General features: G+C 46.6%; 1 protein-coding gene across 1 annotated transcript in view; it reads left to right on the top strand.

Annotated features, from left to right (window-relative positions):
- The window catches only part of LOC142560892 (UV excision repair protein RAD23 homolog A-like), an 81142-nt gene that overhangs the window by 7991 nt on the left and 47906 nt on the right, over positions 1-25245 (top strand). The window contains exons 2-4 of the mRNA XM_075673304.1: positions 10549-10627; positions 15530-15609; positions 16399-16616. Coding sequence (XP_075529419.1) covers positions 10549-10627; positions 15530-15609; positions 16399-16616 — 377 coding nt within the window. The remainder of the gene's footprint in view (positions 1-10548; positions 10628-15529; positions 15610-16398; positions 16617-25245) is intronic.

Raw genomic sequence — 25245 nt, 5'->3', positions numbered from 1 at the left:
CTCTTTAAAGGCAAACTGCAACAATTTTATTTTGGCTAAGTTGGTAGCAGATGTGTAGTGGATACCCTCAAAGCAATCTTGACAAAGCTGCAGGGCTGATAATTGTCTGGTTTTCTCATTACAAGCATTTAACTAGCACCTAAGCAGACTCGTGCACCTGGTAGTTTGCACATTGACACAAGTCCATGATTTATTTAATTTAGCCACTGACTGAATTTAGACATGATTTCTCGTGTAGGTAATTCATGCCTCTTCCAGAAATTCTGCTGAAAAGGTTGAACAGTGCTGTCACATGCAGTTCCATTAAAGATATGTTTCAAATGAAAAAAAAAAAAAGCATCTGTTGCCATATCACCTGTTGCAGTTGTCTGCTGGGTGGTGTTTTCTAGAAGCGCCAAGCTGTCTTACAGAACAAGTTCATTGTGAACCGTTGTTCAAGTACAGTGCTGGAAGCTGATAAATTCTGGATATCATTTAGTGAAATCGACATAAGTGAGACAATAAATACCGCCCCCAAACATGTTTACTTTATTTAAATATGCAAAATACTCTGAGAATAAGCATAATCAAAGAAAAGAAAAGAATATATTGGTGGAAATTTTTCTCCAATAGCGGATGAACACCAGGCCCTAAACTGGGAGTGGATTTTACCCCAAGCAACCAATGGCCTTGTTTAGAATTTGTACGCACTGCTCTTGTCATTTCACACGCTTTACGTCACTACCACTGCAGCTGTAGATCTTGCAGTGGTCTGTCACATCTGACCGTGCTTTTAAAAGAAACAGAGTTGCATGCCAAACTTTGTCATCGTCCTGTGTTCCTATTGAAATCCAAAATATGGCACTTGCTGCCTGTCGTTCAGTTTTGGCCAAATAGGTCGCAAACTTCGTACTCATTGCTGAAACTCTGCAAGAAACATTTTTTTCTTGTATGCTGCCTGTAGGCAACACTCATCCTTAAAGGCTTAAGTCTAGAGTTCAGGTGCAGTGCGTTACTTGATGGTGGAGCAGACAAGAGCACCCCACCATGGAGCAAGCAGGCCTGCAGTAAACTTGCGACAATCTCGCTGCCAACCATAATGCCAAATGATGCCACAACACAGTTTATCTTGTTGTAATTAACGCACCCCACTTGAAACCCCATACTATTGCTGGTATCCTGGCTGCAGCTTCATTGCAGTGGCTAGCCATAAAGACGCTGCGCTCGACACAGAGCTGTGTGTTGCAGATGGGATGCTATTGGTTCATATATGTGTAAGGCTACATACCCCTTGCATGACCTCGGCACATCTATTCTTGGAGACTGGCCAAGAATGGGTGCATGCCAATATTGCATGGGCACTGCCCAAGTTGTACGTTCAGGCACAGATGACTTCCGAGTTGTCTGCTGGGACAGACAGCTGCCAGCACATGCAGCTTGGCCCAAGCCTATGAACAACTCAGGCTCACTGGGTGAAAGGGGGTGGATGCACAAACCGAAATGTGAATGAAGTGGCCAAAGAATGCTGATCGCATAGAAATTTGTGGCGAACATGCCCTGTGGCTTGGCACTAAACCTGCTCCAGGTTGGCCTTGAAATTCCACACAAGTGCCTGTATGTGTCTGCATTTCTCTGCAGAACTTGTGCATTTGGCAATTCAAATTGTCTCAAGTTCCATGCATATTCATTTACTTTTGAACTTGCACAGGCTCTTGCAGTTTATGGCTGGTGTGTGTAGGAATTGCCTGCTTTTCCACCTCTCTTCTTTACTTGCTTGCTACTTTTCAAATTTTTTTTTCAGTGTTTTTAACAGCTCGTGATAAGTCAGCTAGTCACGATAAAGCTTGCACTATATTTAATTTGGGCACGTAAATAGTACACAATTTCTTTTAACATTTCGTTCAGCCAGAGCAGCAGAAGCACTATACGCATTCTTCGTATATTTCTTCAGGAGAAAAAAAATCGCAAAGAACGCAGGTTTAAAAAGAAGCAGCAGTTAAATTTTTTCGAAATTTGTCATGGCAGGTAAAGGGTTAAGGTCATGTTTTAGGTTTTAAGCATAAAGTGGTAATCTGCCGATAAAGTTCATTTTGGGGAACTAGTATAACAGTGCGCAAAGAACAAAGGACAATGAAACGCGCAGCGGGCCAAAAATTTCCCAAAATGTGCAAAAGTTTGCCCAGCTTTCTCAGTGACTGTGTTGTGTCGTCTTCCATTTTTTGTGCGCTGTTACTAGTTTACTAAGATGAGAACAAGATAAAAGCGGGCCCACTGTTTTGAAAAGTGGACTTCAAGGCAACATATGCTTTCCTCGGCACAGTATATATATATATATATATATATATATATATATATATATATATATATATATATATATATATATATATATATATAGGTAGGGTTCTTCTAAAGGGGTGAGGCGCGTGGGCAAGGCAGTGGCCGAGGGTGTGCTAGCAGTGAAAGTGCATAATTGAAAAGAAAGTTGTGCTATTCAACATCGGGTGAAAAATAGGTAGCGCTGTGTGTCAGCCGGCCATGTGTTTTTCCGTGGAAGGGGCCTGGACGACGGCAGGAGGGGGGATTATCTGTGCCGCTGGAGGTCAGTGAACTACTGTCTCCCTTCGAGAGAGACTAGAAGAAGCAGCAGAAAATGGTGCTCATGAAAAAAAAACTAAAATGGAATATATATATATATATATATATATATATATATATATATATATATATATATATGCGTGTGTGTGTATGTGAATAAAACAAAACAGAAAGGGAGGAAAGAAAAGAAAAAAACTAAACACTCGGCAACCCAGGGAAAAATATTGAAGTGCTGTTGCCTATAGCTTGAGATTTAGCATAGCAAATAGATTTGAAAGCTCCCTTTGAAACATTTATGCCTATTGGTTCCAATGTCTTTAACTCACTGATGAGGTATGATTCTGTCTATTTTCTGTTTCGCGTAGAACAGAAATTTTACTAGGATGTAGATTTAAGTTCATCAAAGTTATGACCTGGTTGGTTGAAATGCTCGGCGACAGCTTTGGGAAGCCATTTAGCTGTGTCTGCGTGATGTCTATTAACCTGATGTTCATCGATTGTCCCATTTCTCCGATATATTGTTCCTTACAGAAGGAACATTGAAGCATATAAATCACATCGGAACTAGTGCAAGTGAAGCTAGTCTTCACTTCGTGTGTTTAACTATTTGCGGTGCTTTTAATTTTAATGTCACTTTGAAGGTGCCTGAAAGTATTGCACCTGGGGTGATGACATGTTTTTATTATTGGGAAAGGTTGGCTGACTTTTGCATGGACTAACATGTCTTTAAAATTTCTGTTGTGATGATAGATCACCCTTCGTACCACCGATAATGCTTTTCTCAGACGCTCGTTACTTGATAATATTGGGTAGTATTTTCATTGGATGTTGTTTATGTTTAGGAGGGTATCAGAATATTTCGTTATGAAGGCTGGTGGTCTCACAGATTCTAGTGTATGCTGTTTCTTAGCTAATTTTGACTGCCTCTTCAATCTTGATGCGAAGTCATAAGCTCTGTCTAGAGGAACTTGCGGATAGTTTCTGCTGGCGTTGCTTGGAGATCATTTAGGTGGTAGATAAAATCATTTTCTTCTTTGCAGATACTTCTTATTCATTTCGCTTGTCCAACAAAAATTCTTTGCTTGCAGTGTCGTGGGTGATGGCTGTTGTAGCCTACATATTGCTGGCTATTCGTAGGCTTCTGCTAAGGTGTTCTCAGTTTTCCATTTTCTAAGTAGACCGTTGTGTCAGGGAGTTGATTTGTCTAAGAGAGTGGTGAGCAGTAAATTTTATAGTTGGGTGAAAGTGGTTGAAATGGCTGATTATGTTGATTAATGCGCTCGTGGCGTGTTCCCATATTATAGATATGTTGTCTATGTAACACAGTCAGTGAAACCAATAAACATGAACATTTCAAAGGGAGCTTTAGAATCTAATTGCGTTGCTAAATTTCAGTCTATAGGCAATAGCATTTAGTTATTTTTCATTGGGTTGCTTAGTGTTTTGCCGATGGGGGCGAAATGCGAAAACACCCGTGTACTTAGATTTAGGTGCACGTTAAAGAACCCCAGGTGGTCGAAATTTCCGGAGTCCTCCACTACGGCGTGCCTCATAATCAGAAAGTGGTTTTGGCACGTAAAACCCCAAAATTCAATTAGTGTTTTGTCTTTTTCTTTCCTCCATTTCCTTTTTTTCTTTTTATATATTAATTCCGTTTTAGTATCTTTCATTCTGTGAGCACGATTTTCTGGTGGCTCTTTTATTCTTTCTTTGAGCGAGATGATAGCTCAATGACATCCAGCGGGGCAGATAATACCCCCCCCACCCCTCTACCTCCATCATCCAGACCTCTTCCATAAAAAAACACACGGCCGGCTGACACATGGCACTACCTCACATTTCTCCACTGATGTTGAATACCGCATACTTCATTTTCAATTCTACACCCTCGCTGCTAACGCAGCTTTAGCCGTTGCCTCGCCCACCTGCCTTATCCCTTCTCCCCTTTAGAAGAACCCTACCTATATATATTGTGCCGAGGAAAGCATGTGTCGCTTTGAAAGAGACAAGTCCACTTGTCGACTCGTTGGCTCCCGCTTTTACTTTGTTCTTGTTTTGCTCACGATCTTGAATTTCCATCTCCTGCTTTCCCTGTATATCGTTTAAAATCTCACACCTATGCACTACATTGATGGCGTATTAATTATATGGGAACACGGCACAAGAGTGTTAACCGACCTAATTAGACATTGCAACCACTTTCACCCAAGTATTAAATTTACTGCTTACCACTCTCCTAGCCAAATCAACTCCTCGACACGACAGTCTACATAGAAAACGGAAAGCTGAGAACAACACTTTAACGGAAGCCTATGGATAGCCAACAATATGTAGGCTACAACAGCCATCACCCACGACACTGCAAGCAAAGAATTTTTGTTGGACAAGCGAAATGAATAAGAAGTATCTGCAACGAAGAAAATGATTTTATCTGCCACCTAAATGATCTCCAAGCAACGCCAGCAGAAACTATCCGCAAGTTCCTCTAGACAGAGCTTATGACATCGCATCAAGATTGAAGAGGCAGTCAAAATTAGCTAAGAAACAGCATACACTAGAATCTGTGAGACAACCAGCCTTTATATCGAAATATTCTGATACCCTCCTAAACATAAACAACATCCTATGAAAATACCACCCAATACTATCAAGTAACAAATGTCTGAGAAAAGCGTTACCGGTAGTACAAAAGGTGATCTATGGTCGCAACAAAAATTTTAAAGACATGTTAGCCCACACAAAAGTCAGCCAACATGATTTCCCCGTAATAAAAGCATGTCGTCGCCCCAGGTGCAAAACTTTCAGGCACCTTCAATGTGGCAGTAAAATTAAAAGCACAGCAAATAGTTAAACACACGAAGTGAGGACCAGCTTACTTGCAGTAGTTCTGGTGTATGATTTATGTGCTTGAATTTTCCTTCTGTAAGAAATAATATAAAGATGAAATGGGGAAAATCGGTAAGCATCGGGTTAAATGGGCATCGCGTGGACACAGCTAAATAGCTTCCCAAAGCCATCGCCGAGCATTTCAACCAATCAGGTCATAACTTTGATGAACTTAGACTCTACATCCTACAGTCAAAATCCCATTCTCTGCAAGACAGAAAATACACAGAATCATACCTCATAAATAAGTTCAAGATATTGCAACCATTAGCCATAAATGTTTCAAAAGGAGCTTTAGAACCTATTCGCTATGCTAAATCTCAAGCTATAGGCTACAGCACTTGGTTATTTTTCACTGGATTGTTTAGTATGGTATGGTATGATGAACTTTATTTAATGTCCTGAAGATCAACCTTTAGGTTGACGCAGGCGGCTCCCACGTCGGGACAGTAAGGTTTAACCTTACCGCCGTATCGTGGGCCCTCTGGACGGCCTGTACTTGATCGGAAAGAACTCCACTGTGTAGGACTCGCTGCCACCAGTCTCTCTCTTTGTCACAGTCTGTGAAAGTCACAGGACACTGCCAAAGCATGTGATCCAGAGTAATGATGCCATTACACTTCTCGCAATTGATTTGTACCTCTCTTTCAGGATATAGCTTGTTAATAAAGTTTGGATTTGGATAAGTTCTTGTCTGCAACAATCTTAGTCACTGCTTGAGCTCTATTGAGCTTAGCGTGTGGCCCTGGGAATTCCCTTCTGTTCATGTAGTAATGCCTCGTGATTTCATTATATGTAAGTAATTGGTCCCTGTTCTCCTCCTGTATATGTTCTGTTTTTCTTTTCTTTCTTTCCTTCCTTTCTTCTTTCTTCATTTATAGATTCATTCCGTTTTAGTATTTTTTTTCCACGAGCACCTGATAGCTCACTGCCCTGCAGTGGAGCAGATACCCTCCCCCCCCCCCCCCTTCCCCGCCCGTCGTTGTCCAGGCCCCTGCCATAAAAAAACACACTGCCGGCTGACATGTGGCACTACGTCACATTCCTCCACCGACTTTGAATAGCACACATTAGTTTTCAATTCCACACCATCGCCACTAACACACCCTAGGTCATTGCCTTGGCCAGCTACCTTACTTCCTCTCCCCTTTAGAAGAACTCCACCTATTGGCCTCGAGCTCCACCACTGGAAAAGCTGGCGCCACCGTCGGTGTGACGTGCTAGGAGGGATCACGTGGACATAGCGGCCGCGTCGGCTGCTTCGGGAGCGCCGAAGCGAGCTGAAAACGAGTTTGAATTCCCTCGTACGCTGCGGTCCTCATTTAGTGGCAAAATTTTCCCTCTTCGAGTGTCTCCTTTACAACGCTTGAAAGCACTACAATAGGTAGTTGCTGCCTTTGAAAGCGCGTAACATGGTAGGCTACTGCTCGGTGCCGCAGGGCCGGACGCGCGTAACGGAGGCCGGTGTCAGCCTTATTCACACGTAGCCGCAGGACAAGAAGCTGCGTGAAGCTTGGCTCGCGAAACATAAAACCGGCAAACAGTCATCGGCTACAACTCGGGTATGCAGCAAGCACAGACGCGAGGAAGATTTCTGCTACGGCGCCCGGTCTGCGATGTTCTGAAAACACGCACTGAGATGCTCGCCCTAGTCTGCTGCACGACTAATGTTTTGACGGTTTGGTCCATCAACTTGTCGATGCTATAGATACTGGCAAGTTCAGTGCAGTGGTAAGGCAGCGGTAAGAAGCACATTAAACAAAAGCATGGCATATGGTCATGTTTGTGTTATGAATTAATGCACTGGATTACAAAAAAGGAGCAATGGGAAATTGCACGCTGAGAACACCGATAAACATACAGTGCGATGCAGCTCGAAAAATAATATTGAAAAGTCAAAGAATTTAGAAGAAAAAAAAAAGATTGAGTCGTCGCGACGGCACATCATAGTCCCTTGTAGGCGTTGAAGTCTCTACGATGAAGTTATTTTTGAACAGCTCTGATAGCTCCCACGCAACAATGGTTGCTTGTATACTGTCAAATGCTCATATTCTGCGGCCTAAAGCTCATGGCACGGTGCGAGAACGCGCGCGCGGAGAAAGCGAAACAGTGCGCGGACGAGCATGCAGACGCGCAGTCGGTCGCTGCGAATCTGCGCGATCGCTGCATTGAGGCTTCTTTACAAACACTATACAAGAGTTATACAAACACTATAAGAACAGTTTTCATATAGTTTGCTCTCAGCGTTTACCTACCTTTCACGCAAGAAGCCCGTTCGGGAGACTCCATCGCGGCGACCGCGCGCAGTGGCGTTCACTGTACGTATTCGGTAAAGAGATAGCGTCTGTAAACGATTGTGTGCTTGCAGTTTGCCCAAGATTATTATTTAGACAGTAAACTTCTCTCGTTTCGAAAGTACTTACAGAAATGTCCGGGAGAGCTCACGCTTGGCATTTTCAGTGAGCGCTGACAGCAAAACCAATGAGGAGCGCGCCGCGTGATCCCTCATACTACGCCAGCGAGGCGCTTCCGATAGATGGCGACTCCGTAACTCCTCGCCGCCAATATATATACTGTGCCAAGGGAAGCATACGTCGCCTTGAAAAAAACAAGTCCATTTGTCGAAATCTTCGCTCCCACTTTTACCTTGTTCTCGTTTTTCTCATCGTCTTGAATTTTCATCTCCTGCCTTCCCCGTGTTTTCCTTTGTTTACCAAAAATGTTTTGTGCTGCTAGCTACAGGTCGCGGGGTGGATCTTGGCAGCAGTGGCTGCATTATGATGGGGGCAAAATGCAAGAACGCTCCTGTATGGTGCTTCATGTGCTGCACATTAACCTTTAACACCCAAGCCTGAACTGTGCTTGTTTTAGGCTACACCTTCTTCTGTATTGCTAGCCAGAGATAAGCCATGCTCATCAACATAATTTGCATGGTGAATTTGAGTTTCGGCACTTGCAAGATATTCCTGAATGCGTTTGATTCCTTTCATTATCATCTGCTAAGACTATGCACTCGGAACCTTTCACGCATGCTAAAGGAAAGTCTCTCTATGAGAGCAGATAAGCTGTTGGTAATTATCGAATTGGGATATAATGTGCAAGAATTTGCTGGAATAAGAAAATACTGTATGTTATGCCATTTTTTATAGAAGAACTTGATGTTGATGGACTAAAAAAGTTCCAGGTGGTCAAAAAGAACCCAGAGTTCCCCAGTATGGCTTGCCTCATAATCAGATCATAGTTCACGTAACACCAAAATATAATAAACCTAATTGGTAACCAAAAATGTACTAAGTTTTCTAGCTCTCTAAACTTCTTTGATAAAGCCCAATGTGGTATTTCTGCATTCTTTTCTTTATGACAGCTCAGAGGTCTGAATGTGGGGTGTAAGCTTGTGTTGTGTAAAGGTGTGAGACTCCCTGCCACATCTGCTCTATTCTGCAAACGCGCAGACTAGAGCGAAGGGCATTTAGTCCCTCATATCACTTTGGGGCCATGCCAAGTCGGTCACACCTTCTAAGGAAATTTTTGGCTTCGTACCCTGGGATCACACTGCCTTCCTCACTATCTGAGCTCCAAAACGGTCAGCGGTTTCTACAGTTTAATTAAGGCTTAGTGCCAGTCCCCAACATCTTTTCAGACTACAGTTGTTTTTCTTGCCCTTCTTTAATGTTTCTTGTCACTTTTTGCGATGGCTGCAAATTACGGGAGGGGGCTTCTCAGTATGCATGTCATGTACCTGCCATGGTTGCATGGTGGCTTCGGCGTTGTGCTGCTAAGCACCAGGTCGTGGGATCAAATCCCGGTCGTGGCGGCTGCATTTTGATGGGGGCGAAATGCAAAAACACCCGTGTACTGTGCATTGGATGCACGTTATAGAAACTCAGATGCTCGAAATTAATCTGGAGTCTCATACTTTGGTGTGCCTCATTATAAAATCATGGTTTTGACGTATAAAACCCCAGAATTTCATTTTAATTTAAAAAGTATCACGTGTGCCATGTTATTGTGTTTGCCCCCAGGTTCTGTGGCTCATAGCTATGGAAGAAAACCTGGGGCTTTCAGGGAATTTGTCTGTTCTGGAAAATTCAGGAGGAAAGAACTGGGAATCTTCAGCCCGGTTGCTTTGCATTGGGAAATTTGGTACCTATGGTGCGAAGCTAGCAGCTGCAGCAGCCGTGTTGTAGTATGCCAGAAGAAAGCAAAGTTTTCAACTAGAAATACATCATCTGTAAAGAAATGGTTCCTTTTCTAGGCTTTGCGAGTGTGAGCCTGGCTCAATGGTAGGCACATTGTGCAACACATGACAGTCAAATCTGCTATTGCACTTGAACTGACTTACAGCTTACTGGTGAGAGTTCAAAATTTTGGGCTGGCATAGCAACTTGGCATGCTATAAACCGCAATTTTTTCTTTGAACTTGAACCTCCATTGTCGCAGACTGCGAGGCAATTTTCATAGAAGCAGTCGGGAAGAATCGGGGCGGTATTGAAAATGCCAACCCTGGAAGGTGATTTAACATTGTTTTAACCTCATTGCTCATTGAAGAATGTTGCTTACCCATGCATAGCTCTCCATGTTCTTGTGTGTTGATGTTATTCTGCTGCCTTAACCTACCTGAGCCGCCGAGTTTCCTGCAGTAGTTACTGGAGAGTACTCTGGGGCTAGTGTCTACGGCAGCTGCAAGCTGGTTCAGTCAGCATAGAAAATGAAAGTTACCACATGTATTTGCCTGAACTTTGTCCATCTGGCTTCAAATGACGTTGTGGCTTTCGCAGTTTTATAATTTTCAACAAAATGTCGAAAATTATACATGCAACAAATAGTGATAATTTTGCATATGCATAAAAACCTAATGCCTCCATACATTTATAGAAGTAAGATTGCTTGGCCATTCTGAACAAATAAATGTGACACCTCAAGAGCATCTGAAGCTGCAGGCATGAACATTAGCCATATCAATCCGATGGTAGCTGATTGATTGCAGCAGCCCAGTTTGCCCTAGTAATTTTTGTAGGGAACTCTGTGCCTGAACCCATCTCCTATAAGTAGTTTCATTGCACTTACACTGCGCGTCTCTCCTTACAGGTGAAGGTATTTAAAGAAAGGATAGAAGAGAAGAAGGGCAAGGACTACCCTGCACAATGCCAGAAACTAATATATGCAGGTAAGTGCCATCTCTTTCCCTCGACTCAAGTGGCAGGCAAAAGGTGGGACCTCCTATTGGATGAAGATGGTCTTCAACTGCACCATCAGGCTAGGCAGCACATTTAATTTGCTAGAGAGCTAGGTTCTCTGTAGAATTAATGCAGCACGAAAAACAAAGCGCACATGTGACCCCTTACCATGATTTTTGTGCTGTTCTGTACTTATGGACAGTTTTCTGTGGCAATAAAGAGAAAGCCACAGGGGCAGAGTTTCTGTAAATGCCTTACTGCACCAAGTAGTCTGGCAGCATCTGGCAGCGCTCTTGGTTTCCTTCAGTGGATACTGAATCAGCATTGCTTTCATGCGCAGCAGTGTTGCACTTGTGAAATTCGGAAGAGAAAAGCAGCAAAATAAGTTACATTTAGCAATCACTTTTGTCTTATTTTTATGTTATATGTAAGCTGTCTGTGTTTTCTCTTCCTTAATTCAGTGAAGAATGTGGAACTTTTTTCAAGAGTACTTGCATTTGTGCATTTTTGGCCTTTGTAGTTTTTCTTTGACGTCACAGAAAGTTGTCTGCAAGTACACTTATGTTTCTAAATATGCCGCAACCCACCATGGAGGCGCAGTGGCTGTGGTGTAGCAATGCTAAGCCCGAGGTCATAGGAACAAAGCTCGTCCGTGGCAGCTGCATTTTGACGGGGGCGTCATGCAAAAACACCAGTGTGCCATGATTGGGTGCACGTCAAGGAACCCCACATGTTCAAAATTAACCTGGAGTCCCCCTCTACAGCCTGCCTCATAATCTCATCACGGGATTGAATCCCGGCCACGGCACCCGCATTTCAATAGGGGTGAAATGCAAGAATAGCAGTGTATTTCGATTTAGGTGCACATTAAAAAACTCCAGGTGGTCCAAATCTCTGGAGTCCCCCACTATGGCGTGCCTCATAACCAGATTGTGAATTTGGCACGTAAAACTCCATAATTTAACTTTTTTCCCTCTCACAATTGATGCTTCAGCTTTTGGGTGAAACTGTGGCATTTTTCTATCAAGACAGGGATCAAGTGGAATAATCATCCCCCTGACGCCATCCTTCACGTTAACTCTGCTCATTTCAAGGCCACCATTGTGTTGTTTTTTGTCAACATCAACTAACTTGTTCTTTTGAACTTCCTGCTCATGTAAAACCCTGTGCACAGACATGATCCATGAGGTATTGTGAATAAGTGCATAAATAAAAAAAGCGGCCACTTCTGCCACCCCACTGAAAGATTGGGCGAAGCAAACAACACTGCCTGCACCTAACAAAAAACACATGCAACATGTTGCACTGAACACTGCTGGAACTTTCTTGTCACCAGTGCCAGGAACCGTGCAAGTTTCGAACATGGCCTGTGTCTACACACATTTGTAGGCAGGCTGTCACCTTGCAAACCTGTGCCCATGTTCTGTTGGTGCAGCAAGGTTTGTACAGTTCATTTGAACGCCTTGAAAGCCGTTGTGCATCAAAAGCCTGATATTGAAACATTGAAAACCTAAATTTCTCCCGCTGCTTTACCCCAGTGGTTGAGGGGTTTTGATGCTGAGAGTGCAATGTTGCTGGTTCAAATCTAGGCCACAGCTACCACATTCCAATGGTGGCATAATTAAGAGAACCACTCATGTAGTTTCGTGCAGCACTGTGAAAGCTACAGGTGCCTCAACCAATCGGGAGGGCAAGAACTTCCAAAGTCCAAGCTACACATACTGGTGCTGATGCGTGAAAGCTTTCACCCATATGCCTCCCACATGCACACATGGTGCAGTATAGATTATACACGGCGAAGCGCAGTGCAAACACAGATATCCAACATTTACACATTCTGAGAGATGGCATTGACCAACATGGCGGCACCCATGGCTCCCGCTTCAGCGTGAATTTGTGTGATAGCTACATCCTGGCTCGTGTTGATCACCAGGAACTATTGAAATGAGCTTTCACTTTCTCTAAACACACCTGAAATGTTAGTTATGAGCGCGTAGCATGTCCAATTTGCGAGATCTTTCTGCAATTCTGGTGCCCGTTGGCGTAACGAGACGTGTCTGCATAGCAACAACAGGATTATGGTGGCCGACCAATCCATAGAGAAACACATACATGACTGACCTGTTTGGAGCGCAGTTCGCCACTTTTTAGCATCATTACGCAAAAGTGGCACTGTACTCAATACAGTGGTTCTCGGCAGTGCATGTCGTCTGGTACTTGTGGCAGATGGCATGCAACAAATAAAGCACACAGCGTGAAAAAATGTCATCTGTAGCCGTCCGTTTATACAGTAAGGAGATACAGGTCTCTGTTATTGTGTGTTTGCAAGTTGCTAAGAAATGTTGAAGTTCTACGATGAAAAGGTGAGCGGCAGGGCTAGGGTCATCTCCGGTGGGGAATAAGCAGAGTTCACACCAAATAGCGGCAATATTTCTGCTTCAGAGAAGATCCACTAGCACACTTCTTTCTTCGCTCTGAACTGTAAATGACGGGTACCTAAAGCAGCATTGTTCTTAGCGCCGACAAGAGCAGCAGCGGACACCGGTTTTGGATGAAGGACGCTTTTAGGAACAGCTCCTCAAGCGCGATTTCACCCATGTTGTGGACTAAGAAATGTTTACCAAAGATGCAGTAATTTGGCACTTCCGCTCATGTCTATAATATGATGCCTGCGAAAATAAGAGAGAAAGTTTTTTGGGACTGGGATCACCCAACATGATTATGACCGCGAACCCTCAGACAGATCAGAGCAACAAGCTGCAAATGAACCCTGCATAAATTACGATGTCAAGGTTTCTGTGCCGGCGCTTGCGGAACTTGTCATCGTGTACATGTTGCGTCATGCTTGGTCTCTGGATCTGGAAGTTGAAGGTTCCATGGCTGGTGCATTTCCTCTTCGAGTGAATTTAGTTTTTAAAATCACGCTCAATAAAGCTTCCTTGAATTTGCATTTCCGTACGTTAAACTAAATGTCTTGAAGGGACGCACACCAAAATGTCCTGCAGTGGTGCTTGTGTTTAGTGTACGTAAGGCGACAAACGCTATTCTAAATCTGTCTATCTTCTCGAGGCAAATATCGGTGCTCTGGCTGCCTCACAAAAATACGGAATGATGTCTACAAAGGCGAAATGTGCAAAGGCACCAGGTGCATGGGTGCGAGCTTTCACATGCCGTCAAGAGTACATGTAGTTTGGCCTTAAAGGTATCCACCTGTGATTAGCTGTCCAGCGTGTTGTTGTCTCACTCAGGTATTCGCATTTGTAGGCCTCGCAGCCTTGGCCCTGCTGCACAGAACTACTGAGACAAAATGTAGGTACAGTGCTGAGCGATTCAAACAAAGTACTCGAAGCACATGGCTGCTGGCGCTTTTGCACCACCAGTGGGCGCTGGAGACACCATGTTGATGTATTGTGGTATGCATACCTGGCAGCGTTTACAGTTTTATTGTGAAATGCCCCATTTCTTAACCCTTGTTTGCGATTGTCGTATTAGCTCAAATATTTTATCATTTTTCATTTGCATATACTTTATGCAAAACCAATTCTGAGAAAACACAGTGGCTGAGTGATTTTTTATGGCCCAATCTTTTGGACCCATTGATTATACGGATCTATCGCATGGCAGTGACATCAACTGATAGAATAACTGCGCAGCAGCAAATGAATATTCAACAGCCGTTTGTGAATATTTAATTAATGAACTTTGTGAACAGTTCTGCTTGTCTGTGGTTCAGGTCACTGTTGCCGTGACTATGTAGAGCAGAGTGGCTGTGCATGGTGTACCTACAAAACAAAGTCTGCAAATCTTGAATGAACAGCCAACATAGAGAATAATGAAATAATAATTAGTACATTTCACCGTTTTGTAGCATTTATTGGCTTGCACTGTTGTGGTTTTCAAATGTTAAGGTTGGTAGGTCTCTGGTGTACGATAAAAGTGGGAGCCTTTGTGGCACGTTGCGACCACATTTGACCCCCCCAGAAATCACCCAGCACTTGCCAGTGACACGAGAAGCACTGGCTGCCATTCGGTCTGATTATTGCTTTATCGCTGAGTGCTACATTACTATTGGCATTTCACAGTGGATTACAAAGACGCCAGCTGAACCCAAACCATTTGGATTGTGGTTTGGCTCTAAATGACCAAAATTAGTCCTTAAAGGTTACCGGGTGGTTTAACTTTATTATAGACTAGGCCCTCTGCATCTTCTTTTCTTGCTGCACTGTAGATTAGAGAGCAAGCAGCGGTAGTCAATATTCTAGTTGAGATGAAGATGAAAAAATGCAGTTAGGCAGGACATGTAATGCGCAGTGCATTCCTCAATTCTATTAGAATTGAGGAATTCTCTGCCATCTTCGAGCAGTCGAAGATGGCAGAAAATGAGGTGGTGCGATGAAATGAAATTTGCAGGATGTCTGCTGGTGCAAGATGAGGACAATGGGAGATTGATGCAAAAGGCCTTTGTCCTGTATAGTTGACATAAAAATAGGCTAATGAGTATGATTATGCCACTGCAGGTGTTACGTGTAACATTGAAGCATAAGCTGCAACAGCACCTCTGTTGGTGGGAAGGCAGGTTCTTCTGAAGAATAGGACATGCCAGGTTTTGTTTGAATCTTCAGCTGTTCTCGCAGTGCACAGCGATACAGTACGTTGCAGACATGATATCACCTGAACATCATACTTGTCTGTTCGTAATCGCCAAACTTGGTGTAGGACCACATTAATACCAGACACACTGCAAACATTTCGGAACATAGCTTCAACATTGTACATGGTGTGTCTATTGGAAAATTATGACCTACTTGTACTGCCAACAACTACCATATTATGTTGGTAATTTGGCTCACATTGTTGCTCTGATGCGTTTTTCCTGCCCCCCTCTTGCGCAGGCAAAATCCTCAGCGATGACTCCAAAATGAGCGAGTATGACATTGACGAAAAGAAGTTTGTGGTCATCATGGTCACCAAGGTGAGGCACATGCATCAGCATGGATGTGTGTGACGGTTGCAATGCTTTTTGTATGGGACTGCTAGGTGAATTGCTCTCATGTACTGTCAAACATGAAGGTATGCCATTCTATAATCTTTCTTAAGGCTGCTATATAGGCAAGTGTTAAGCAATGCTGAAGCAATAGATTGAGGTACTCGGGAACTTCTACCATTTATATCTCACCAGGAATTTGCTTAATGTTGCAAACAGCATGAAAACGGGACAGTAACACTAAGGCAACATACGACATGAGCGTCAACTTCCAACTACCGATTTTTTTGCGCAGTGGCAAGAGATATAGGAAGAAGTATTTGGCCACTCTGCAATAAACATTAGTTGGAAGCCGGACCACATGTTGTTCGTTGCTGTAGTCTTGTTGTTCCGTTCTTGCACTGTTTGCCGCATTATGTCGTGATACCAACAAGCCCGTTTAAGAACCATTTGCAGTAAGCTTGCTTAGTTGCCGAAAAACTCGCAGTGGAAGACATCAAGTCACGTGAGCTAATGGCAGATACATCGCCCACTCATCGAAATATTGTAGGTCCATTCATGCTGCTCTTTCGTTGCAGCAGACCCCCTTACAGCAACACAAGGTCGGTGGAACTGATGCAGATGAAGGGCTTTGTCGGCTTTGATTTCATGATTCCTGTATAGTTGCATGCTTGTCTGCTACAATAGGGCTATTTTCTTTTCCTGCAGTGGCTACACGAATGTAGCTAGTGTAGCTAGTAGCTTCTCTTTATTTTTTTTTTTGTGTCTGCCGTCTAGCCCAAACAATCGATTGATGCGACGGCCACGACACCGGGGCCCGGTGCGACATCAACGGTGGCATCTGCAGGGATGGCAAGCGGCACCGCCACACCTGCGGCTGTGGCAGCAACTGGAAAGCCGGCTGCAGAAGCGCAAAAGCCTGCGGAGGCCCTCAGCGGCGCCTCCAAAAGTCCAGCGCAGTCGCCGACACATTCTGCGGCAACCACACCTACCTCGTGAGTCAAGCTAAAATCATAAGGGCTGCAGTATCATTGGCCTAACCGAAAATTTTTAAAAGTTGTTCTTCGAAGTATGGGGCTGAAAAATTTTACGTAGTCAACAACAGATTTTCTGGGCTGCTGATTTTTCAGACATGCCCGATAATTTGGGCACTTTCGCGGCACTGCCGCATACCCCATAGATTCATTGTATAAGAAGGTCTGAAACTTTAGACGTAAAGAACCTTCGCCATCTGATTTTCCAGACTTTTTGTCATCACTGCAGGTCTGAGATGGCGTTATCGAAGCCACCACCATCGCCATTTTGATTATCTGGCCGCTTCGAACTGGCACTCTCGCATGCAGATCTGTTGGCAGCTGTAGCCATGGGAGAGGCTTTTTTCACAACTCGTTCATCTAGGTTGGGACCTCTGTGCCACCACCTTCAGCGATGTCACACGTCACCTGTGTGGTAACTTTTACCATGAGGCTGTTAGCCTGAGGCTGTTCGCCCACGGGCACAGAAGCTTGAACGCGGGCAGCAGGCGGCACGACAGACGGGGGCGGCGTTCTGGCCGGGCAGCTGGGCGTAGAGCTCGGGCCCGTGGCTCGACTGCTCTCGTCCTACCCACAGGCACAGAAGCTTGAACGCGGGCAGCAGGCAGCACGACAGACGGGGGCGGCGTTCTGGCCGGGCAGCTGGGCGTAGAACTCTGGCCCGTGGCTCGACTGCTCTTGTCCTGCCCGCGGGCACAGAAGCTCGAACGCCGGCCTCGGGCAGCAGGCTGCATGACAGACGGGGGCGGGTTTCTGGCCGGGCAGCTGGCGTAGAACTCGGGCCCGTAGCCCGACTGTTCTCGTCCTGCCCACGGGCACAGAAGCTCGAACGCCGGCCTCAGGCAGCAGGCGGCACGACAGATGGGGGCAGCGTTCTGGCCGTGCAGCTGGGCGTAGAACTCGGGCCCGTGGCTCGACTGCTCTCGTCCTGCCCACAGGCACAGAAGCTTGAACGCGGGCATCAGGCAGCACGACAGACGGGGGCGGCGTTCTGGCCGTGCAGCTGGGCGTAGAACTCGGGCCCGTGGCTCGACTGCTCTCGTCCTGCCCACGGGCACAGAAGCTCGAACGCCGGCCTCGGGCAGCAGGTGGCACGACAGAGGAGGGCGGCGTTCTGGCCGTGCAGCTGGGCGTAGAACTCGGGCCCGTGGCTCGACTGCTCTCGTCCTGCCCACAGGCACAGAAGCTTGAACGCGGGCATCAGGCAGCACGACAGACGGGGGCGGCGTTCTGGCCGTGCAGCTGGGCGTAGAACTCGGGCCCGTGGCTCGACTGCTCTCGTCCTGCCCACGGGCACAGAAGCCCGAACGCCGGCCTCGGGCAGCAGGTGGCACGACAGAGGAGGGCGGCGTTCTGGCCGTGCAGCTGGGCGTAGAACTCGGGCCCGTGGCTCGACTGCTCTCGTCCTGCCCACGGGCACAGAAGCTCGAACGCCGGCCTCGGGCAGCAGGTGGCACGACAGAGGAGGGCGGCGTTCTGGCCGTGCAGCTGGGCGTAGAACTCGGGCCCGTGGCTCGACTGCTCTCGTCCTGCCCACAGGCACAGAAGCTTGAACGCGGGCATCAGGCAGCACGACAGACTGGGGCGGCGTTCTGGCCGTGCAGCTGGGCGTAGAACTCGGGCCCGTGGCTCGACTGCTCTCGTCCTGCCCACGGGCACAGAAGCCCGAACGCCGGCCTCGGGCAGCAGGTGGCACGACAGAGGAGGGCGGCGTTCTGGCCGTGCAGCTGGGCGTAGAACTCGGGCCCGTGGCTCGACTGCTCTCGTCCTGCCCACGGGCACAGAAGCTCGAACGCCGGCCTCGGGCAGCAGGTGGCACGACAGAGGAGGGCGGCGTTCTGGCCGTGCAGCTGGGCGTAGAACTCGGGCCCGTGGCTCGACTGCTCTCGTCCTGCCCACAGGCACAGAAGCTTGAACGCGGGCATCAGGCAGCACGACAGACGGGGGCGGCGTTCTGGCCGTGCAGCTGGGCGTAGAACTCGGGCCCGTGGCTCGACTGCTCTCGTCCTGCCCACGGGCACAGAAGCCCGAACGCCGGCCTCGGGCAGCAGGTGGCACGACAGAGGAGGGCGGCGTTCTGGCCGTGCAGCTGGGCGTAGAACTCGGGCCCGTGGCTCGACTGCTCTCGTCCTGCCCACGGGCACAGAAGCCCGAACGCCGGCCTCGGGCAGCAGGCGGCACGACAGAGGAGGGCGGCGTTCTGGCCGTGCAGCTGGGCGTAGAACTCGGGCCCGTGGCTCGACTGCTCTCGTCCTGCCCACAGGCACAGAAGCTCGAACGCGGGCATCAGGCAGCAGGCGGCACGACAGATGGGGGCAGCATTCTGGCCGTGCAGCTGGGCGTAGAACTCTGGCCCGTGGCTCGACTGCTCTCGTCCTGCCCACAGGCACAGAAGCTTGAACGCGGGCATCAGGCAGCACGACAGACGGGGGCGGCGTTCTGGCCGGGCAGCTGGGCGTAGAACTCGGGCCCTTAGCCCGACTGCTCTCGTCCTGCCCACGGGCACAGAAGCTCACTGGCCTTGAGCAGCTGGTGGCATGCTCAGGTAGACTGGCGACGCACAGGAACGGGTTGGCAGGAGGTCCCCACTGGGTGAAGTCCTGGTGGCTCGGGTCCGGAACCCAGCGTCCCGTCTTCAACTCCCGGTCTGTTGGCCGGCGTCTCCCCCCTTCTGCCAGTGCCCCTCGCCTTTTCTTCCGCTGTGGCCGATTAGTTATTTTTCGATTGGCTGCCTGACGCTTCGTGGTCTTTCCTAATGGGCTGGCATTTTACTCGTTTTCTTTTCTTGCGCCGCGCGTTCACATGCCGGACGCTCTTCGGCGGCGGCGTTTTCCTCCAGCACGGAATTCGCCTCAGCGCGCACACTCCTTGTCGTCTGCTTCTGTCCGTCCCGACCACCGCACCATGTCACGCACTGCACATATTACACACGTACTTCTGTGACCAAATAATGCGCTGGAGGAGGCATTGAGCAATAAAGCATTGCATACCGCCCTCAGCAGTTGCAGTGGTGGTTTTCAACAGCTTCGCTGGACATCCACTTTCTCAGGGCTTGGGATGGCGAGTCAATTTTTATTTTTTTCATTTGCTTGGCTTGACACGCGTGTTTCCAGTGCGCGTCTTTATGAGCTGGCTCGTTTCTGCGCGCTTTCTGTTTGTTTGTTTATTAACTTAGTGCAAATGGCATTGGTGCGTTGACAACAAGAGATACTATTGATGCTCAGGCACTCGTTCTTACAAGGCACTTGTATAACTTAAAACATGATGATGACATTTGGTCTGGCTGCTTAAAATCGTATGACGAGCTGAAACATCTAGGACAATTATTGGCTGCTGCCAACATGCAGTTTGCGGCTCCTTCCTCATTAAAAAAGTCATGCGAGTGCACCAATTGCCAGAGGACTGATACTGCTGTCAGAGGGCCACCTTCAATCACAAGCTACCTTGGTCAGATAGAGCTAAATTCGAACCGAGCTCTTCTACCCAGTAATTTTCAATTGCAATTGACTTTGTTCGTCCTTATTCCAAATAAAATCTACAGTTGCTGACGGACTTTGCAGATTCCCAAAATTCGGACTTGATGGATATTCTGTATTTCATAAATGCACTGTCAGGGTTCCCGTAGAGCTAGCGCATTTTCGCAATAGATTTTCCGGACTAAATCGCTCGTTCCGAGCCATGCTACCCGATGTTGGAAGTTACCATGTTGGATTTTCAACTAGTTTGGCTTCCAGTGACCTACTCTACAGCCTCCAAGATAGGGATGTGCCCACTTTCAATAAAGAGTGCATGACATTCTCTGGTCTCGGAGGCCGTGCTCACTCTTCCTTGGCTGACAAAACGCTCTAGGGGACGGCACTTTTTCTTATTTCCTTTTTCCGTCCACACTGTCGCCATAATCACTTAGAGGGACCCTGAAATGATTTTGACGATTTTCTACAAACGTAGAGTAGGCCCTTCTGATTATTGACACATCTAAGTGCTCCACGTAAAGCATGTAATTTATTATAAGGCTTTAAAAATGCACATCGCTGCCGATCGCAGCACACTGCTCGGCGGAATTTTAAGTCGCCCCTACCCATATGACAGAAATCACCATATGACGTCAGTGGGGCGAGCTATCCGATTGGCTAACCAGGGGGCGTGATCGATAATTTTTCCAACTTTATGGTAAACAAATTATGTTCGTAATAGTTGGAATGTTAGTTAATTTGGTTTTATAAAAAGAAAGTAACATAAAGAGAATGCACAAGAACAATTTTTCAGTACACTTAAGCACTTCCGGCACACAGCAAGTGTCGTCTGCTTGTGTTACAATGTGCTCCGTCTTTGACGAGAGCTCCGCCGTCAGTGTTGGTGTCTTTTCGCGAGCGCTATGATTCGACTTTGTTGCATTGTGGACTGCAAACGTAGCGACTGGCAATATGTCAAGCTGCTTCATTGTGTCCCTCTGCAAGCCAGTAGACGAGCGAACCGGCTGCAGCGCATCGGACTGCCGCTATCCGATCGGCGCCAGGATTTGCGCGATTGCAGCTGCCACTTTACACAGGAAGATTACTAATGCAATAGTGTTTCGCGAGTCCTGTATTAGAGTAAACGCAAGCGCAAGGCTGTGTCCCCTTGCGTGTTGTTTCAGGGGATGAACGGAAGTGCAAATATGAATGGTCTGCACGGTGCAGCCACCTGGTGGCATTGAGCTCAGCCACACACAGTAGCAGTAACAAAACATATTCTTTTTTGCTGCTGGTGTAAATTTTTTGCAGGAGTGTAATCGTTAACACTTTGTTTTTGTAAATGTTTAAAATGCTTTACACTTGGTTAGCGCGATACTAGCTCTTTCTTTGGCTGGTTAAGCTCTGCACCAGTGGGTGGTTGGACCGTGGAGACTGATCAGGCAGCTCACGTACGTCTACGCTGAAGTTCCTTCATCAGCTTGAGTTTATGCTTCCACCGTTGCGTCGAAACTTCAGCTAGTGTGTGATTACCGGAATACCAGACACGTTCGGCGCTACGACAGAATGCTCACAAAGCACGCTGCTTTAATAGCTCTCGCTTGGGGTCGACAGCCAAGCGGCTAGCGAAGAGGTTTCGTGCGGGCTCCGAAACAACCGGAAGTGGACGATGTGACGTCGCATCATGACGCAGAACCACTGAAGGCGGAGCTTAGCCCCGATCGCTCGGCGAGCAAGTTGCGGAGGAAAAGCATGGCTAGGGAGGAGGGTAACTTGCAATCGCTTGTAGCTCCATTAATATGTAGTGCTTCACTTAAATTGTGGTGCGAATTTTCTACTTAAGCTGTACCCTACGCGTCTACAAAATTTGTCCGAGCTGTTTCAGGGGCCCTTTAATAAGCAGGTCTGATTGCCTCCAAACTTAGTATTAGAGTTCTTTGAAGGTGCTCTAAGCCTAATAAAGATTTTTTGGCTGAACGAGCTTTTCGGAATGTTCGATTTTTGACTATTTTTCGGTCCCCATGAGATACAGAAAATCGGTCGGCGACTGTAAATGTTTGATTCGGATTGACCTTAATTGCTCATGAAGGTAGAGAACCCTCAAGGTCGTGAACGCTGGTGTTTGGAGGTTCAATGTTTGCACTAGTTGTGTGTAGCTTGCTGTGCCTGTATGTGTGGACGGCGCGAATAATTTTGTCACAGGCAGTGTTAATGAGACCCCTTGAGGCTGTGTAAATTTGTTTGCTTACTGTATTTACGCAAATCTAATGCAAAATTTTTTTTTCTCAATAAAACGGGCCCAGAAATTACGTGTACGTTCGAATCAAGTGCGAGCCTAAATCTGCGTTACCATATTGCCATCGGCATTTCAAAATGGCTGCTTCGTACGCACTTCAAGCCTAGCTGCTGTAGCTCCCTCCGTGTGCTGCAGTACGTGGGCTTAGGCAATGCTTCCTTTGGCTTAGGTTATTGCACCGTGTGCATTCCCGTTTTCTGCGTTTGCTCTATCAGCATGGAAGTGCAGACTGCTAGCACAGGCCGAGTTCATCATGTTGCCGCAATTAAAAGGAAGGCAATCATGTGTGCGGATACTGACAGAAATCGGGCCGCCCCCCCCCCCCCTTCCCCCATCACGGGCGTTTGGAGTTCCCGAAACTTGTGTGCGGGACTGGTGCAAACAGGAGAAGTGTTCTACTCCGGCGGCTGCTACATACGGCACGGCCGCGCAGTTCCTATCTTGAAAGCGATCTGCGATTGAGACAGTCTGCGCATCTAGTTGCACCGCGCTGTGTTCTCATTGCTTAGTTCACCTTGAAGCGATAGGCCGCACAAAGGTCAATTCGCTCGTTCCTGCTACCGCACTTCCTCGCTCCAGCGTTTTGATAAAGAGTTTCTGCAGTCACTGAGTGACACGTGTTCATGTTTACTTGTGCGCACATGACACCATGCTTGTTAATTTAGCTAGTAAGCGAATGCTTAAAAGTTTATACGACTGATAAAACTGCTATCCTTACTTTTCATATACAGTCGATCCCGGATATATTGAACTAGAAGGGGATCGCAAAATAGTTCGATATACCGATAATTCGAAATATAAGATATGCTTGTCAAAAGCGTCTCTATGAACTCCACACATCTCAAGGCAGTTTCCCGATGTCGTGACTAACGGAAACTTGCCGATCTGTGCCTCCAAAGTGCGCTGTCAATGTCTGCAAAGTCTTCAAATCTAACGGTGGCAGGAATCGGCTCACCGCAGCCTAGTGCGTCATCAATGATGTCCACATTTGAGCTCGTTGTGATAGGCAACAATTCAGCCTCTTCAGTTGTGGAGCTGGGCTCATTCGGACTCCAAGGGCACCTTTAATGTCATTTGATGCAGCCTATCTATAACTTCACTAGAACGACTTCTCGAAGTCAGCAGACCGCTGTCTGGAACACAAACCAAAAAGCAAGCACAGTATGGCAGAACCACAGAGCAGAACGCTGCCGACAATGCAAACTCAAAAAACAATAGTGATAGCGGGCCATCGCGATGTTGATGCGACCTCACAGTTCTGGCAAAGCCTCCAAGAGGCGCATTTGTGGTTAAATCTATGAAGCGCAGTGCTGCAACCAAGGCAAGGCTTCGGGGATTACTATCTAGCGTGTGATCTCTGAGGCCATACTTGATGTGTCGTCAAGGTTGCCAGAGGATAAATGGCGGCCGAGTCAGCGTACAGTACAGCCATGGATGGAGTCTGGATAATCGAATGTAGAGCTAGAGGCTGTCTGAAATATTGGTTGTCCTTAGACATTAAGTCTATGGGGCCTACCAAGCATGTACAGATTATCGGTGTGAGATTTATCGGTTGGCGATTGTATTCATTCATTCCTTGCACCGTTTCTCACAATGGTTTTGTTATTGTTTGTAGCTGCAGTTCTTAGCATCATATACAAAAAACTAGCCTAACAGCAACCTTTTCTCATCTGATCGCATGGGGCTGCCGTAGGGTGCCTCAATGGGGAAGAGGACATTGAGGCACCCTAGGCTACCGACATGAACAACGCCACCTATGAGAACTTGCACATCCAGTCAATCGAAAAAGAAAAAAGAAAGAAAAACGTGGCACCTGACCACATGTGACATCTGACATTACTGAAGGTGGCGGCGCAGAAGCCCAGACGGGCCAGTGGTAAAAATATCTGCTCTCCATAGCCACCAGTGCGGCTATGCTAAGCCCAGCTGCTTCGACATCCGCTACCAAGCTTCTTGCTGTTCGTTGTTATAATCGTTGTTAGCTTCAAATATTGTGGAAACAGCGCATCGCTGATATGAAGTAATGTCAAAACGTAGCAAGACACACATATCTGTGCATATTAGCCGCATTGTTCCACCCTGAGACGAGGCGATATGAGTGGCTGATTGACTTAAACAACAGCAACTGTGACACAGCAGGTACATATATTACGGGCTGTTCATTTATTACTTATTCTTGCTTTTAAGTTCATCATACATTCGATTTATCTTTGCCATAAAGCATTATTAGAGAAAACTGTGCTCATGAAAATGGATGCATTTGCCGACACTGTTGGTATAACTGAGCGAGGTAGTTGTTTATGCTGCTGTACTGAATGCACCATATCTTATTTCCCATGTGATGCAAATGTAAACAGTACATCTCTGGAAATGAGACGTGCCAGCATGAAAACACTTATAGACCCACCCATCTACGTAGTGAATGCGAACGGCAGCCTACGGGAATGGTGACATACAGATGTGGGCATATTGCTGCGTTCCCTCTTGCCCCTAATTGCGTACGTTCCATGCGAAGTGAGGAGCAAGGCCAGAACCGAACTATAGAAGCAGTTTCCTTCGTCCTAACTACTTATTTTTCAGTTCAGGTCTGCTGTTAGCGGGTGCACGAACTCGACGGCACCAGGCCTCACCTTCACTAAACAAGATCAACATTGCTCAAACTCCATGTGCACGGCTTGAGAGGGTTGAAGCTTGTGCATTTCTACTTCGTAGGCATTTTTTAAAACTCATTTTGAATGTGAATATTTATAAAGTTAGACCTCGATGTAACGAACTTCAATATACAGTCGAACCCAACTATATCGAACCTGTTTGCATCTAATCATTCTGTATATCAAACAAT

Source organism: Dermacentor variabilis, chromosome 10, assembly GCF_050947875.1.
Source record: "Dermacentor variabilis isolate Ectoservices chromosome 10, ASM5094787v1, whole genome shotgun sequence".
NCBI classification, from domain to species: domain Eukaryota; kingdom Metazoa; phylum Arthropoda; class Arachnida; order Ixodida; family Ixodidae; genus Dermacentor; species Dermacentor variabilis.
This window is presented reverse-complemented; position numbering and strand designations above follow the sequence as displayed.